General features: G+C 39.3%; 1 protein-coding gene across 1 annotated transcript; it reads left to right on the forward strand.

The window, feature by feature from the left end:
- Positions 1–7,537: 7,537 nt before the first annotated feature.
- Positions 7,538–14,828, forward strand: trappc6b (trafficking protein particle complex subunit 6B). The gene is made up of 6 exons (XM_063463927.1): positions 7,538–7,742; positions 7,820–7,887; positions 11,126–11,243; positions 11,469–11,552; positions 11,810–11,903; positions 13,369–14,828. The coding sequence occupies exons 1-6, from the start codon at positions 7,665–7,667 to the stop codon at positions 13,398–13,400; spliced, it is 474 nt and encodes a 157-aa protein (XP_063319997.1). The 5' UTR covers positions 7,538–7,664; the 3' UTR covers positions 13,401–14,828.
- Positions 14,829–19,133: the final 4,305 nt, after the last annotated feature.

The following is a 19,133-nucleotide window of genomic DNA, read 5'->3' on the forward strand; positions in this document are numbered from 1 at the left end:
GCTCACTCATTCTAAAAATAAATGAATCTAACCTTTGTGGGTGTCAAACCATTGTTCTCATTTTATCCATTCATGAATTAGTTTCATGAGTTTCCTCCAATCAGTAGGTAAGGGTTCAGACATCTCTTGCAGAGACTCTTTACATCGTTTCACACACATGTTTCTGTCTTCATGTTAAACAGAGATGTAATTAAGATGAGGTAATCTAGTAAAGGCAGTGTGAGGGACAGAGCCAAAAATAAACTGTGGTGTGTTAAAGAAGTAACTCAACATTTTCAAAATGTTATCATTACAATTGGTTGCAATGTATTTTATTTAGGGTTATCAGAGTTAAATGGGCTGAATAAATACATCACACTTTTCAAGTTTTTATTTGCAAAAAGTTTCTAAACACCATTTTTAATTCACTTCACAATTACTTGCTACTTTGTATTGGTATACCACATATAATGCAAATAAAATCCATCCAACTTTGTGGTTGTAATATGATAAAATGTGCAAAGGTTCAAGGGGTATGAATAATTTTTTGAAGTAATGCGCAGTTTGCAGCCCAATCTATACATCAGTTACATATCAGTAGATTTTACATATCAGTACTTTCTTTAAAACTCTGAATAGTAAAGAAAACAGTTGAAAAGCAGTGGCTGCTCTGCCTCTGTCACTTCAGCAGGGAGCAGAGAGAGAAAGACCAAAATTAAGCTAATGACTGCTGACCTCATCCTGTGAAAAGTTACTGCTATGGAAGCAACAAATCACTCATGTGCAATTCAAATCTAAAGACTTTCAATTTACATGAACACATGTGAGTCTATTAGATATGATTCAAATCACTGCAGCTCTGTAGCTTTAACAACTAATCTCTGTAATAAAATATTATGGTCAACTCTATTGAAATCTGTACTGAGTTAGCAGCACAGAAATGACACCACTGTTAAAGGCTGTAAGACAATAATTTGTAACCTTCACTACTATTATGAACTTACCTGGATGACTGAGCATACGTCAAGACATCAAAGAAGGAAGGATGGGATGATCAGATCCTGTACTGTGGTAAAAGTGCTGTAATTCCATGCCACACCACAAGGTGACACTATCTATTTAGGTGGGGACTAAAGGTGTGCGCTAGATGGTAGGAAGAGGTAGAAGAATATGAGAAACAACATGTTCAAGAACCAGATTTTGATGTATGGCAATATTCTATGTGCTTGCCAAGAATTAGTAAAAAAGAAATGCAGTCTGAAACGGCTTTCATCAGCCAAGTCCTCAATCACTGCAAGACTTCAAGGAAAATCTTTTAAAAAGGTGTGTGCCTTCTACAAACAGGATGTTCAGGATGGCGAATTGTCAATTACTGATGATGTAATGATGATGAGAGATCTACCAAATATCACTAAAACTCGAGAGTAAATTAATGTATCTAACAAGTGTATTGATGAGATTAGAGTTACACTTTATCTCCCAAACAACATCAGGTCCCATCATAAAAGACATTTTACAGTCCTGACTGAGGAAGCATAGCTGTGAGATAGGTGAATCAGTTGTGTCAGATATGGTGACACAGTTTTGTGAGGGCAAACCTCACATCTTTACCTCTATCCTGAGTGGGGGTGGTCCACTTTGTTCTACCTACAAGAGAAGGGCATATTTTAAGGACCAGTTTTCTGTACTGGAACCAGTGGAGCATGCATTTAGTAGGGAGGAACACAGAAGCTTCCAGTTCCTAGTCTGAAGTCATTGTTTCAGGCTATGACAAGGAATGAGATCCAGGATTCGATCTTGCATGATGGATTCTGTTACAACCCTCTGGTCTAGGAGGCACAGGATGCAACAAAAAATGTACTAATTCTAGCATTCCATTAATTGAAACCACTGAACAAAACCTGGCTCAGCATTAAAGTGATTTATTTTCACAATTTCAGTGTTTCACACGTAACTTAAAAAGAAGAAAACCAAAGCTATAGATAGACTTCAGATCTAACCACAGAATTCCTACTAACACAGGATTAAGGTTCCTCCACTGATGAAGAGGAAGTGACTCCAGCTGTGCATCCAGGTGTGACAGCAAACCTGCAAACAAACAAGAGCAGAGAAGAAAAAAGGTCAGTGGACGTAACAGATACAAGTAACGCATTACGTTACAAGTAACGCGTTACTGTAATCCGATTACTTTTTTCAAGTAACGAGTAAAGTAAGGGATTACTATTGCAAAAAAGGTAATTAGATTACTGTTACCTTCCCGTAAGCACGTTGCGTTACTGCGTTACTAAACCATGGTTTTGTTGTGAGAGTGTCTCATGACAATGACGTAAGTGAGTGCGACGTTCGTGGCAACAGCTGTGTGCAGATCAACAATGGATAATATAACGAGTGCGGGAGAGAGTATGACCGTGCACAGGGCTGGACTGGGACAAAAAATCGGCCCGGGGATTTTGACTAGAGACCGGCCCACCAGGTATTATAGGAAAAACCATAAAGCCTTTGAATGAAAACAAACGCTGTTGTGACAGTGATGTACACTGTCTTGTTGGTATATGAGGGTATGTATCTAATAAACTTAAACCTACACCATCCTCCCTATTCTGGTATCCTAAACAGTACTTAGCCGAAACCCAAAGACTGCTTGGTCGAGTTAACCTCCTGAACTATCTACAACACATGGTGGAAACCTGAAATTAAGACAGAGAAGACTAGAGGTGAGACATGATCATTACCGAATATTAAAAATAGTAAATGACAGATTTAGAGATATTTTCATAAACTATTCATTTACCACATTAATAAACAGCATGGCAGGGTAAAATATTTTTTCTAACATGGCAACCTTTAAAAAGTGAAAGGAGACAGAAAGACAGGTGAGAAAGAATAAAACTAAATTGACTTTTTGATGGCATTTTACACACAGTACTGGTACAGAATCTAGAAAATGTGGGAAAATACTGGCATCATATACAGTACTTACTTCTGAAGAAATTATGATGGGACCCTGAAAAAAAAATTACTATGTACAATAATGGATTTCTATACATTTTACATCACATGAAAACATTTGTTGTAAGATTCAGATAATAATTTGTTAAAAGCTAGACATTTTAAATGAGAATAAGGAAGAAAAGTATGTCTTTGTGCCCCCCTTTCCCTGTTAATGCCCTACCTGGCCCCCTGGCAAAACTTTGCTAGATCCGCCCCTGCACAGTTACCAGCTGTTAGATACATAAAAAAAGGATCCTGGTGTTATTTGTCTCTCAGAAACAGTTCATAACTTCAACTCATTCATGTCACCTAAAAGGTAAACCTGTTTCTCCATCACCTGTTCAGCTCTGATGATTCAGTAAGGACATCTCCTGGTTTCATCTTCATGTTTCCCTCTCACCACATATCCAAACCGACATCATGACCAGCAGCTTTACAGCTGTGGCTCCAGCAAACATCAGCTGATACTAGAAATTAATATTAAATAAATTCTAACAACAGCTGATCAAGCTTAAACGTGCTGCTGTTGTTTAGCGCAACATCCGCTGGTTTCCTCTTTCTGGCGCAAAGTGAGCGATAAACAAACAAGAGAGAAAAGCCGATCAGCTGATCATTGATCAGTTTCATGATTGAAGTAGCAACAGGAGAGGGAGGGGAGAGAATTAGAGAAGAAGAGGCAGCTGTGCAGCAAAGACACAGAATAACTCCAGCTTTGTGTCTTTTTCATTGTAGCTGAAGTACGGGACAAACTGCGTTCCTTTTCACCTCAATACGAAACGCGTAATATTTTCTCTGAATACGAGACGATTCTGTTTTTTATGGAACGGTTGGAAACTCTAATAATTAACCTTATGAAAAAATAAAGTTCACTATCAGTAACATCATAGCACCCACCCAGCTGTATAGAAACTCCGTCATGCTAGCTAGTACGCAGTACGAGTTATTGTAACTGATGGTAAAAAGTCAGCATAACGAAAATAAACTCCACCTAAACTTGATTTATATCTGACCCAGATAGACTGCAGGTCATAACTTCTGGCCTCGGGTCTCTCCTCCTCCTGCCTCACGTGCTGGCCTCCACCACTTGCTAATGTTACTGAATCTGCGGAAGCTCCGCAATAGCCACCACCAAACTATTGAGTTATTTTTACACATCTCCCAGCATCTGGCCAATCCACCATCTTTCAGTGTTTATACCGTTACTGAAAAAAAAAAAAACCCATAGGCCCACCCATGGCCAGTCGAGCTATGACCGTGCAGCGTTTAAAGCGTGGAAGTACTGACCTTACTTTGAGTTTGATTCCGTAAAAAGTGACAAAAACATTAGCGTCCGCTGTACAGTGCGTGGGAAGAAAACTTCTTTTTACAGCGAAAAAACCCCTAAACTTCCAATCAAGCACTGAGTGCACTACCACGGGAATGTGAAATTCACAGAGAAACTCGCGGATTCTTCCACTGACGGCTGCGGCACACCTGCACCAGGGCAAACATCCGCCTGCCCCACTCCTGCTATACAGGAGTGGGGCAGGCGGACCCCTGAGTCTTCGATTTTATTCATTTTCTGCTGTGTTTTACTTGCATTTATTTGAAAGACTGAGTGTAAACACAAAAACTATTTTATTTTATATGCTGGAATATGCATAAAATAGGTTTCAATGTTAAACAAATTTCTTCCAGTCAGAGAATGTTGCATATCATTTAATGTTTGCTTGATGCACAAAGTTAAAAGATTAAAACTAATAAAACAAGTTTTAAAAAGAGACTTTTCCATTTGATTACATTTTATATGATGGATTATGCAGAAAAAGTAGAATTGGGCTGAAAGATCTATTCAGGTTGTAAATCATGTTTTTTAAAAGTAACTAAGTAACTAATTACTTTTGAAAATAAGTAATCAGTAAAGTAACGGTATTACTTTTAGGGGGAAGTAATCAGTAATTAGTTACTGATTACTTTTTTCAAGTAACTTGACCAACACTGTAATTATCATACCAATACATACATTTTAGACTGATAGAATGACATAATGCCCATCTACATAACCATGCAACATGTTCATGCACATCTAACACACATACATTTTGTCCTTTGTGGGGTTTTGTTGTTATTGTTTTTATTTCATTTTCCAATTGCTGTCTTTGTAGATTCTGTGAATCTGTTTCCTGTTGTATGTTCTACAATAAAAAAAACAAAAAACTAATGTAAGGTCAAAGGTCTTTGCTTGTATTGCTTTGCTGATAGTATGTTATTTGCCATAAGGTGTTCAGAGTTATCGATACCAGTGTAACCAGAGAGGAGAATGTATATTTTAAGTATATAACTTTCTACAGGGCTGAATATGACATCATTATGTAAAGGTCCAGATTCTCTGTGCTTTATCTGCAGATGATGTGCAGCACTTCTAACATCACACAAAGCAAAGGTTACTATCACACTGTTCTTGAAGTGCTGGGTTTGTTCATCTTCCGGTGCAGGACCATGGCAGAAGTCTGAAAAAGACTTCCCTCTGAGGCAGCTCCTTGTGAAGAGTCCTGCTTGATCCCTGCGATGAGCTTCAGTCTGCCTGATGTTTTTGAAATGATGTCTCAGTGGGCCAACAGAACATCTGGCACAGGACAGCTGTCTGATGTTCTCCCTCACCCAGGGTGAATGTATCTGTTGATAACAGCGTGGACTAATGTGGATCCTGTGATTAAATGAAAAGAACAACTTACACTTCTGTGAAACCTTCTGCTGCTGTGTTTTCAAATCTAACATTTTATTTAAAGTTTCCAGAATACCAGAGTTCTTTGTCAGTGTAATGGATCTAAAACGGTTTAAATGTTCAATTTCATATCATCGTCCGTCTTATGTCAAAATCTCAAAGGACATAATTTAATTTCCAGATATTTCTGATATTAACAGGAACTCTGGGCCTCTGTGGAGTGTGCAGCTGATGCCATCGCTGTCTAAAATAGGATAACAAAAACTATGCAGTGCTGAATCATTCAGACATTCAGAGAGTAACACGGGTGATTATCATTGCCAACTAGCTTGTAACAAGACTCTAACACAGTGCATTTCATTTAGCCTCTGAACCTGGATTCAAACTGACAACCTTCAGTTGATCTATCTTTTAAGCTTTCCTACTATAAACAAATAGGATGGGATAAATTGGAGGTCAAATAGGTAAGAGGGGGCTTGGCCATGTAATGATTTAAAAACAAGGAGTAAAATTTTAAATTGGATCCTGTAAGTAACAGGAATCAGGTGTAGAGATTCCAACACTGGGGTGCTCCTTCTGTTTTGTACCAGTCAGCAGACAAGCAGCTGCATTTTGGACCAACTGGAGACGATAAATAGAAGCATGGTCCAAACCAAAGTCAGGAGCAATGAATTAGTCCAGTCTGCAAGTAATGAACAGATGAATAGTGGACCAAGATAAAGACATACCTTCCAGCTAAGGCCTTATCTTGGCTAGTTGTCTCAGATGGAAAAAGCTAGACTGGACTACTGGACTCATCTGCCTACACAGTTTAAAGGAACCCTCTTTTTTAACATTTGTCTGACAATAAGAAGATAAGGGGCCCAGAGCACAGTCAATGTGTTTACTAAAGGAGTTGGCAAAAATGACAATTTCTGTTTTGTTTCCATTTAATTTAAATGTTTTTAAAAACAACATTCACAGTTTAACGTCTTCAAGGCAACATAATAACAGCTGAAGTGAGTCTGTCCCTGTTTTTAAAAGCAGATACATCTGCAAGTCATCTGCAAAATAGTGAAATAAATAAGTTATACTATGAAAAAATAGACCCCAATGGCAACATATACAGTGTAAACAAGGCTGGAACAAAACTTGACCCTTGAGGTACATCATAATTAAGACGGGCTATTTTCGAGCTGTAGGGACCCATGTTCACATAAAAAGTCCTTCCAGATAAATACGACCAAAACCACTGAAGAGCAGACCTTTTAAGCCAGCATGTGATTCCAGCCGTGACAGGAGGAGGTCAACTGTGTCGGCCTCTGTCAGGTCCAACAACAAGAGGGCAGCAGGGCTGCCAGAATCCAGAGTTAAGAGAATAACGTTAAAAACCCTCAAACGTCAACAGTAATTCATTGACTTGAGCAGCACTGTGCCACTAAATGAACACGTTGTCATGTCCTATTGTAGGCTGACAAGGCATGTGATAAGTGCTACATCTGAATACCTGTTAGTGACAAATACATTCATTTCTTGTAAAATCTACTTCACTCAGTTTATTATGTGACTGATTTCAAAGTAATTTTTCCCCACGCTGCAAAGCTGCAGATATTTATTTCAGTATTATTCGTATAGCAACTTACAACCAGTAACAAGCAGCAATTGGTGACACTGGGAAGAAAAAACAGAGAGCACTATTCTTTCCAAAGATGAAGTAACATATTTAATCGAGTACACCTTACACACATGTCCTAACACTTAGATGAATATCACTAATTATAACAATACTGGGGAGAATAATAATATTTACTGCCAGATAACACTCCGGGCCAGCAGGTGGCGGTAATAGACTAGCGGCATGTTTATTTTCCTCAAGAGCAACAAGGAAGCAGAAGTAGTTTTTTATGCTAAATGTTTGTAGCTGTTCGACTTTATGTGAAGGGATATGATTCCTGCTCTTACACGGATTTAACCACTGACAACGTCGTTAGCTGGCTCTAGAGCAGGAAGAATGGCAGACGAAGCTCCTTTCCAGTTATTACACAGCGAGGTGATACAGTACATTTACAAGTCAGCAGAAGGAGAGACGGTAAGAAGCTCTCAGTAGGAGTTTAGTGACCTTTTTGGTGTTGTTGTTAATGTTTCTGTCTTTTATCCTGTATTTAGGAGAGTGGGAGAAATGTCACCAAATTGGAGAATATTGGATTCAGAGTGGGCCAAGGGCTGATAGAGAGGTAATAACCTTGACTGCTGCAAACATGCATGCCGTTTACTCCGACAAATCAAAGCACTACATGTACAAAGCCTGATTTACAACATGGATTCCCATTCAGAAAATGCAATCTAACTGCACAGCAGTAGGTGGGAGGCCATTAATGAACCATTAATGTACCATTAATGAACACAACAACAACAAAAAACCCAGAGTCTCTGGGGTTCAGGTCAGTCGAGTCGGCTGGCCAGTCAGGAAACAATATTACACTCGTGGTGTTGTCTTTAGACCACCAGGGTCTTTAAGGTCAACTTCATGACTTATCGGTCAAAAGTTGCGAAAGAAATGTATGAAAACTTAAAATATCATGTGACATTTAACACTATATTGCCGAAAATATTTGCTCATGAACCACATATGAACATGAGTGATATCCCATTCTTAATCCATACGGTTTAATGATGGTGTTGACCCACTCTATGCAATTATAACAGCTTCAGTTCTTCTGGGAAGGCTTTAGAAACCCATTCCACGAAGCTCTCAAAGCACTGTTCTTGAGCTGATCTGAAGGCCACATGAAGTTTGGAGGTCTGTAATGACTGACGTTGGCAGCCTCTGCTCATTATGCGCCTTGCCATTCACTGCTCTGTGAGTTTATGTGGCCGAACACTTTGTGGCTGTGTTGTTGTTGTTCCCAATCGCTTCTACTTTGTTCTAATATCACTAACAGTTGAATGTGGAATAGTTAGCAACGAGAAAATTTCATGACTGGGCTTGTTGCACAGGTGGCATCCTATCATGTTATCAGGCTGGAATTGAGAGATCCTGAGAGAGAAATGTTTGTAGAAGCAGTCTGTATGCCAGGGTGCTTGATTTTATACGCCTGTGGCCATGAAAGTGATTAGAACACTTGAAGTCAGTCATTTGAACGGGTGAGTGAATACGTTTGGCAATGTAGCGCATAGGAATTCTAAATATCACTTTGGATATTTTTGTTACTTTGGACTAGGGATGGGTGATATATTGAATATACTCAGTATTAAGCTGTCTGCATGTAATTCACCATGACTTTTTTCTCTCCCACACGTTGCAAATGCGTCATTAAGCCTCTACATCACATTTTTGTGTATGTTATAAGCACAAAAGAACACCTTTTTAATTTCAATTGTTTTATTTTCTCTCGTGAATTCTTGCTTGATGTACTTTTTTGTTGCTGTGATCAGCAGTTTCTAAAATACTCAAACCAGCCCGTCTGGCACCAAGAACCGTGCCACATTCAATGTCAGTTTTCTTCCCCATTCCTGTGCCCAGTTTCAGTTTCACTGGGTCGTTTCAGCCACTGACTGGGTTGTCTTAACTCTGTATGTATGCTTAAATACATTGAGTTGGTGCCATTTTATTGGCTGATTAGATACTTACCCTAATGAGCGGTTGAACTATTAAAATATGTTAATGTTAATAGTTATGTTAATATGTTAAAACTGTTAAAATAAAAATTTTAATTCATTCAGATTTTTTTTGTATTCAAAGTAGAAACAAATATATTGAATGGTCGATTTGAATGAGTATACCAGTGCAATTTTAGGCACTATATGGTTGAAAATAACTTTTATTTTTGGAGGTTATTTAGACATATATTGTGTATCATGATATTGGATTTTCCTCAAATCACCCAGCCCTACTTTAGACCAGGATCAGAGTCAAACCTTCATAAAATGTCTTTGTTTGCCAACACTTGGGGAAATTATGTATAGGCATTCTAAATATCACATTGAAATACCACATCACCACATCATATTTGATCTTTTACATTTTACATTTGCCTTTCTTTCAAGTTGACCCCAACATGTGTTCAATTTTTAAAGAAAGAGAAAGAGCTGCCTAGTTGATAGACATCACATTATGACCCACCGCCTAATATTGTGTTGGTCCCCCTTCTGCTGCCAAAACAGCCCTGACCCATCGTTGCATAGACCCCTGAAGATGTGCTGTGGAGGGGCTCTATATATTGCTTTCCTGATGTGGCAGTGTTTTTGCATAATGTGGGGAAGTGAACACTGAATAAACTTGTCTGCTTTTGCCATCTCACCTCATTATGACGATGATAAAGCTCTGGAGAGCATAAAAGATGCCCCCCAAAATTGGTTCTGTTCATCTGGACATAGTGTTTTCAGTGGGAGAAACATTTTGTCACTTGGATGAGTGACGAAACTTTTCTCCCACTGAAATGTTCATATGTCCAGATGAACAGAACCAATTTTGGGGGATTTACTTACCTGGATGATTGTGCATGCATCAAAGCATAAAAGATGGTAAAACACTGTTGCAAATAACAAAAAAGGTTACTGCTGCACCAAATCATTAATCTGATGATTTTAGCAGACGCAGTCCCTGATGAAGTGCGCACAGTTTGTGCTTCACTCAACAAACTGCACAAATAATGTATTCCTACAGCAGAGAATCTGTGTTGTGCGTAAAACGTGCTGTAAAACGATTAGTAGAAACATGGCACTTTTCAGTTGATTTTAAACCAAAATTCTGAATTTTGAATTCTGAATGGCAATTTTCTGTTGCCATAGTGATTTAGCAGGTAAAAAGAGAGGCACTTTCACTCAGACTTGACAGAGTCTCGAGTCATTATTCTGGCTTCATAGTACATCTGTCGGATCTCAGTCCACACCCTCCATTTCTTACTGCAGGGCAACTACACAAGACTTTGTCATAAAACACTGTCACCTATTAATGAAATCCAAATACATTTTTTAAATTCTGATTATAAGGAGTTCCTTTACTGTTGTCTGTTAGGCAACTTTATGACAAGTGTTGTTAAATGTGCTGATCATTTGTTAAGATGTTTCCATTTTTGTAAGCACGTTTTTGCATGTACATGTAGCCTCAGATGATTAAAAATCAAGGTAATCCTGGATTTGTGAGTAAATAGTTCACATCATATAGCGTCAGTAGGAAGTTTGTCAGGATCACCTCTAATGGGACAGTCACCACAAGGGGTTTATTACGTATTGCACTCCCTGAACTGAACTGGCAAAACTCTAAAGAACTCCAGTTGTCTTCTTTTCAAGCTCTCAAAACTACCCTGTACCTGTCTGAACACTTACACAGACAGCATACTGTTTATGGGTCATGTGCACAGTTTTTGTACTAGGCGCATTCTCCTTAAATACATCTTACAGCCAGCAGACCGTAGAAAGTCAATGAATGATGTCCTAGTTTAATTTACCCATCTCTTTTTTTCCCTCTAGATTGACTAAAGACACAGCACGGTTTAAGGATGAGCTGGACATTATGAAGTTTATATGTAAAGACTTCTGGACCTGTGTATTCAAGAAGCAAATCGACAACCTTCGAACCAATCACCAGGTCACTGGGAAGTCTGTTTTCTCTTCTTTTAATCCTGTTTTTTATTAATGTAGCCTCTGACAAATCTAAATGATAATTCCTTTTTGTCATCCATAATATATTTGTAATATATAAATGCCAGTACTGTGATATTTTGCCTTGCTTCTTGTCAGATTGATTGTTTGTTGTTCTGTTGATGTGTGTCATTGCTGATGTCATATATCATCATATGATCATGTGTTTTAGGGCATCTATGTTCTGCAGGACAATAAGTTTGGATTACTGAGTCATCTGTCAGTGGGAAAACAATACTTGGAACATGCCCCAAAGGTGCTTTTTTCTTTTACTGGTCTGTTTTAAAAGACTCCCCCTGCTTCTCAAACTGTCTCTTTTACTGAGACAACATGTACATGCACAGTAGCACATCATACCATCAGAGGTGTGGCTCTTTGGTTGAATAACCAGCTGGAGTAGAAGATAGCTGTTCAAGGAACTGATAAGAGTAAAGGTGTTGATATACTGTGACCCTGTTTTATATGTGAGACCATTCACTGTCATCATATGAAGTAACTGTTTTCCTCCTGCAGTATCTGGCCTTCACATGTGGTTTGGTGAGAGGAGCTCTATCCAATCTGGGAGTGAAGAGTATTGTGACTTCTGAGGTGTCCGTCATGCCTTCATGTAAGGATTTAGTCATTCAAAAACCTTTTTAAAGAGCATTTATCAGTCATCTCCAAACTGAGGTTTGGGGGTTTGTTTTATTTGCTGAATAAATTCCATTAAAATGCCATTGAGTGGTTCAGAAAGAGAAGTTTGTGTTGCCCATGCACATGATTGAAATATGCCTCAGATATTTTAAATGGAGGATACTTGTGTGATTTTTACATGACTCTGGATTAAAGTAAGGTATAGTTTTTGGTTTTTATGGGCAGAGTCACAGGTGTGAATAGTGTTGCTGAGGTGAAGAGCATGTCAGACAGGATTGTGAGTTTGAAGCTAGAAGTCAAAGTGGTGATATTGAATGTAGTTAGTGTGTAGGTAGGTAGAGAGGGTACAAGTGTGGGAGAGAGTGGTGAAATGTGTGTAGCTACGCAGCATCAGATGGTAGTCTGTAAGATGTCTGGAAATCATGAACAGGAAACAAGTGAAGGCAGAGATGACAGATGGATGTAAGGTGGGGCTGGGATTTAGGCTACGTTCACACTGCAGGCGAAAGCGCATCAAATCCAATTTTTTCTGACCCTATGCGACCCATATCCGATCATGGTATGACAGTGTGAACGGCACAAATCCGATATTTTCAAATCCGATCTGGGTCACTTTCGTATGTGGTCCTGAATCCGATACATATCTGATATTTTAGAAAGCGACTGCTGTTTGAATGGTCATGTCACATTAAATCCGTCTTTTACGTCACTGACACAAGACAGACGCCAATTATCAGCTCCGGAGAAGACACGGTGAACCCTTCCTGGCCATCCAGTGTAGATGTTAGTGAAACTGTTGGGAAGACAACGTTGGAGAAACGTGAACATTTTATTTGTACTGTATAATCTGCAGATTCTGACAGAAATCTATCCTTTGAAGCACCGCTCCTCTAAAACAGCAATAAGGATCATTATTAGGTTATTTACATTATTATGTAAATAACAAAATAACTTAAAGCAAAAATTGGGAAACGTAAAGTCCGAAGTCTTTATATTAAGGCCATCAGTCAAACAATACTGTTTGCTCTGGGTCTAAACAGAGCGCGTTGTGTGTGACGTCTTCTTTTGCGCATGCGGGCCGCTTTGAGGGTTCACACTAGAGCGCGTTTGCTGTCACATTTTATTTGTAGTGTGAACAAGCAGACAAAAAAAATCGGATTTGATCAAAAAATCGGAATTGAGCATTAAGACCTGCAGTGTGAACGTAGCCGTAGTAGTGTAGATTATTGCACGTATGCACATGAAATAGTACACTGATGTTTAAGTTTGAGTGAAAGGTTAATCAAATAGCAGTTTGTTTTAGTCTTTTTCACCACTGTAGCAAACATGTCTCATATAGTGCAACTCAAATTAAACTAAACTAGGAAAAAATGAAAAGCCAATGTGAATTTCTTCTTTTTGTGTCAGCTAACACGAAAAATGTCTTTCTGCCTTTGCAGGTAAATTCCAGGTGATGATCCAGAAAGCGTAGGAGGTTACACACTCAAGCTGCACTCTTCCCTGGTGTCATATTGCCTTATCTGTTAGAAAGGGAAATGCCATCCGTACTACTCAGTGAGAATTTCTCTCGGCACTGCAGGGATTACAGTAGGGACTGGCAAAGGTTTCTATGGCTTAAGCTCTGGATGGCTGCAAACATCTGTATCCTGCTGACACACTGTCATTATCATGAGTGGGAAAGTACAGTCCAGTGACATTAACATTTTGTCTGCTAACATTTATATTAATATAATCCTTTTGAAGTAAAGTCTCACTAAATGAACATTTGGCTTAATGTCAGAAAAGAAGTGTTTGCCACCACCTACTGTCACATCTAGTTTAGTAGCATTTTCACTATAAAGACAAACAAACCTACAGTGCTTAACAAATTTAAAAGACAGATCTGCCAAAAATTAGATTATTAGGGAAGTCACAAACTGAATTCATGTTTTTTACACCCAAATCGAAGCCAGCACTAAACGTTTTCTGAGAAGTTACTAAAACTCATTTTTGGTTCATGATTGCCAGTAAATATCTCTAATTTCTGAATCTTATTCAATAAGAATATTATTAAAATAATACATTTTAAAATTCTCGAGTAACAACAATCACATTTTTTTATGACACTATCATCAGTTTAATAAGTATTATATGGTTTTGATTAAAGAGCTTGTACATACTGGCAGGTTAACCATTTTGGTACTAATGCTGTTAATTTTGGGCATCTGTGAGGTAAAGCGTATACTGGGTGGTGCTATAATAAATGTGTTAAGATGTCTATATTTATAATCATCACTAACCTGTGTATTGTTCCACCCCTGCCTCCACACCAAAATGAGCAGATTATTAAAACAGAGGAAATGTGGCGCACTTTAGCAGGTTGATGAACATTGCTTGCAAGAAATCCATGCCTAAGAAAGCAACTTAGGCTACATCTACATGTACACAGGTATTTTTTTTAAATGGCACAATCAGTCTCAAGTGTTTTTGAGAATGTGCCAAAGCAGCAGGTGGTGATATAACCCTAGTTTTGAAGAAATCCCACAAACAACAACACAGCACACAGTCTGACATCAAAGAAGAGATGATGGCAAACACGTTTGATGTTACAAGACAAATATTCATTTTCTTTGCAAACATGTAAATGTAGAAATGTAGTTTTTGAAAATGTTCACCCTGGCAGAAGTTTTTAAACTCTGTTTTCACTGATCGAAAATGCTGTGTATGTGTACGGACGTAGCCTCATTTATATATTGATGGCTAATATGACCAAACACAGTTTGATATCATGAATAAGGACGTTTGCAGTGATGAAGACCAACATTCCTGTCGAAGCGTGAAAAAGTGTGATTTATTTTCTTTGCATCAAAGTTGTATGTTCTACCCTTCAGGTGCTTCCTTCACTTGCAATAAATTTAAGCATGAAAACAATTTCTGAATGGTTCCTTTTCCACACTTTGATTGTTTACTATTCTGTCAAACACATTTCAGAAATGACAAGACCACAATACCAAACAAAGATAATTTATCTGAATTTCAGGAGTGGAACCACACCTCAGACACGCTCCTTCAGGTTCTCCATCTACGTGCTGTTTGTAATCGTTTTTTTTATGCAAACACCCATCAGCATCTAATGATTTGTGCTCACCATGGGCCCCTCGTCCCTCATACCATCAGACGAAAACCTCTACTGCTCACTTTCATCGAATTCCCTCCAGGCACTTCAAGAAACCAAAACACTTCTCTCTAAATGACATGATCAGGCTTCAGAGAGACCGAACTTCACCGGCCATCCTGGGGAACCTGTTGGGAATCATTGACCAAGATGGCGCCATTGTGTACGGCCAGCCGTCTGTGGACTCCGCTTTTTGAGTACTGCTTACTCTTTGTCCTCCTAATTTTATTATGCTCTCCGGACACTACTGCACTAATTACCTACGACCGACAAACTCTTTTAAATCTTCGACCTTTTTATCACCAAAAATCGGACTCACATCGGAATTTAGGATACTTTTCCCATACCCGAACGGACTCCTCCGCCTGTACATACTATTTGCCGTTCCTTCTATTACACAAAAAACGGCATAGGAAGCGGGGCAGACGGAGTGGTGTTCGCGTTCGAATTAAAGCCCATTTAAAAGCACTTGGAGTGGTTAATTGCCGCTCCATCTCAGAAGCTTTTTGGCTTTCTCAGTATACCCTCAGACAGTGTCGCTATCGATGGATTCACTATGCCGGTCAGCAAGCCCCAATGGTACAACCAGCAGAGTTTCCACTTGGTTGGAGTTTGAAGCGGGACACTGGAAGAGGAGTGGATTACACCAATCTCCGCCAGCTGGGACGTGCATCTAGGAGTGACACAATCGACGTTCTTCGGATGGCACTACTGAATACTAGGTCACTGGCGAACAAGTCCTTTATTGTAAATGACTTTTTGCTAGCGTCTAGGCTGGACGTTTTGTTTTTAACGGAGACCTGGATCCGCCCCGGTGAGTCCTCTCCCTTTTCGGAACTTCTTCCTCTAGACTGCGCCTTCTTCAACACTCCTAGGACTGTGGGCAGGGGTGGAGGAGTTGCCTCGGTTTTTAGAACTAAATTCAGAGTGCGACAATTGCCCTCTGCTTCATATTCCAGCTTCGAGGTACAACTTCTGGAGCTGCTTGGTTCCTCTCAGATTCTCTGCGTGGTAGTGTACCGCCCTCCAAAACGTATTAAGGATTTTATCAGCGAATTCGCTGACCTTCTAGGATCTATCCTAACGCTTAATGATCGTGTTCTTATTTGTGGTGATTTTAATATTCATTTATGTTGTGAGGCTGACCACCTCGCCAAGGATTTTTTATCCCTCATTGACTCATTTAATATTACTCAGTGGGTTAGACAACCAACTCACACTAAAGGGCATATGCTGGATTTGGTTCTGTCGTACGGCCTGGATATTGCCATCACTGACATTAAAGATGCTGGGATTTCGGACCATTTCCCAGTTATGTTTAACGTCCAGTCATGTAACTTGGAACTGAACTTTGAGGGCCCACAGTGCCTAACACGCCTGATTAATTCGGAGTCTGTTGCCCTCTTCTCCGAGGCCTTTACTAACACTGTTTGCTATGATGACTTTAGTAATGCTTCCCTCTCGGTTGATGGTTTAGTTAACTTTATTACCTCTACATGCTCCTCCATCTTGGACACTGTAGCCCCAGTAAAGACCAAACGCCGTAATATCTCTCGTCAACCCTGGTTAAATGAATCTACCATTGCCCTCAGACGTGATTGTCGCCTAGCTGAGAGGAAATGGAAGAAAGATCAACTCCAGGTGTCTTTAGACATCCTGTACATGACCCGGTCCAAATATCAGAAGGCCGCTAAAATGGCTAAAACGTCTTTCTTGTCAAACATTATTGCAACTAACAGTCATAACCCTCGAGTTCTATTTAAAATTTTTAACTCAGTGGTTAATCCCTGCCCTGATGTCTTGATAGATGCCTCCCCGGCCCTTTGTGAGAAATTCTTGAACTATTTTGTAGACAAAATTTCACTGTTAAGGGCCTCACACCCCCTGATTGTAAATCATGCCTCAATCTCAGTATGTTCAGCTGCCTTCCATCGGTTTGAACTGGCATCACTCACAACGTTAAAAGAATTAATTAATACCCAGAAAAATTCAAACTCTTTGCTTGACACCATCCCTTCGCGCATAATTAAGGAGGCGTTCGATACTATCGGGCCCTGTATCCTATTTTTAATGAACTTATCATTGTCATCTGGCTGTGTTCCGACTGCCTTTAAACATGCAGTCGTGCAACCAGTTATAAAGAGAGCTAGCCTTGATCATAATACGCTAGCGAACTACAGACCGATTTCTAAACTTCCTTTTTTGTCAAAAATCCTAGAGAAATTAGTGCTTCAACAACTTCAGACTTATTTAGAGAGAAATGGTCTATATGAAAAATTCCAGTCTGGATTTAGACAGCGTCATAGTACTGAAACTGTTTTATTAAGGGTTTTCAATGACCTTCTCCTAATTACTGACACGGGGTGTCCCGCAATCTTAGTCTTACTGGATTTGACGTCAGCATTTGACGCTGTTGACCATGATATTCTTTTGACAAGGCTTGAACAAGTAGTTGGCCTTAAAGGAACTGTCCTTACATGGTTTAAATCCTATTTCTCTAATAGGTCATTCTCAGTCATGATAGGAAAATATTCTTCCACACCTGCTCGCCTTCGTTGTGGTGTCCCCCAGGGCTCGGTGTTGGGTCCTATGTTGTTTTCCTTGTATTTGTTGCCTTTGAGTTCCATATTTGCTAAACATAATGTCTCTTTTCATTGTTATGCTGACGACATTCAAATTTATCTTCATCTGACAGGACTTGCGTCCTCCCCATTACATCTTCTGCTTGATTGTTTAAGGGATGTTAAGGAATGGTTATCACAAAATTTTCTTACATTAAATGAGAAGAAGACAGAAATTATTGTCTTTGACAGAGATACATCTCCAGGACGGCTGAATGACATATTTGGTCCTGCTGCTAGTCATCTTACTGATGCTGTTAGGAACCTTGGAGTCATTATGGATAGCTCATTTAAACTAGATAAACAGGTATCTAGTGTGGTTAAATCCAGCTTTCATCAATTACGTCTGATTTTCAAGGCTAAATCTTATATTCCCTACAAGGATTTGGAGAAACTTATTCATGCCTTCATTACTACAAGGCTAGATTACTGTAACTCCTTGTATATGGGCCTACAACTCTCCCTTCAACGACTGCAGCTAGTTCAAAATGCGGCAGCTCGCCTTTTGACTGGCTCAAAAAAGTACGACTCTATTACCCCTGTTTTGGCAAACTTACACTGGCTTCCTATTAAATTTAGAATTGATTTTAAAGTTTTATTGCTTACTTACAAAATACTAAATAATATGGCACCTGATTACCTAGCTGATCTTCTCTGCCCGTATAGCCCCATAAGAGCACTAAGATCATCAGACCAACTGCTCTTAGTGCAACCTAGGTCTCGCCTGAAAACCAGAGGTGATCGTGCCTTCGCCGTTGCAGCACCTAGGTTATGGAATACACTTCCTTTCCATATACGCGCATCGGACTCTATTCAGTCTTTTAAATCACGTTTAAAAACATATATGTTCGATATTGTATTTAAGGTCAATTAGGGCAATTTGCATCCGGATTGCATTGGATTATGTAACCATTTTATTATATTTTCATATTTATAATTTTATTATATATTGATTTTATTTGTACTATGATCTTATGGAAAGCACTTTGGTGTACTTCGGTCTTTGAAATGTGCTATATAAATAAACTTTGATTTGATTTTGATTTGATTCTACATCTATTCACCCCATCAGAACTCCTCTCTCTGCTCCATCCAGTTATTGAGTGGCTCAGGTCGCTCGCCATCTCAGCGAAATTATAATTTCAGAACCTCCATTAGCGGAGAATCACCCACAAGCAAAAGCTCCCGGCATAGATGCACACCCGCTTTCCCTGAAACTGGCTGATCCACCTCAGTGCCAGGCTATGAAGACACAATGCTGTTTCCACGCTTCAGTCATGTCTCCTGAAAATATTCTTCCTTTAAGGATTTAGACTGGACTGGACTTTACCTCACCGATGAGTCCTAACACTAAATTACTGACTTTTTTATTTTCTGGTGCAAGTCCCGAGGTGTTATTCACCCCTGCTGAGATTTTCACAGGTCGTCA

This window comes from Pelmatolapia mariae, linkage group LG20, assembly GCF_036321145.2.
Source record: "Pelmatolapia mariae isolate MD_Pm_ZW linkage group LG20, Pm_UMD_F_2, whole genome shotgun sequence".
In the NCBI taxonomy this organism is placed as follows: domain Eukaryota; kingdom Metazoa; phylum Chordata; class Actinopteri; order Cichliformes; family Cichlidae; genus Pelmatolapia; species Pelmatolapia mariae.

Bases quoted from the DNA above. Each gene is read 5' to 3' on its own strand.
- trappc6b (XM_063463927.1), top strand. From the start codon at position 7,665: ATGGCAGACGAAGCTCCTTTCCAGTTATTACACAGCGAGGTGATACAG. The intron at 7,888-11,125 runs GTAATAACCTTG...TTTTCCCTCTAG, and splicing joins GGCCAAGGGCTGATAGAGAG to ATTGACTAAAGACACAGCAC. The intron at 11,553-11,809 runs GTGCTTTTTTCT...TTCCTCCTGCAG, and splicing joins ACTTGGAACATGCCCCAAAG to TATCTGGCCTTCACATGTGG.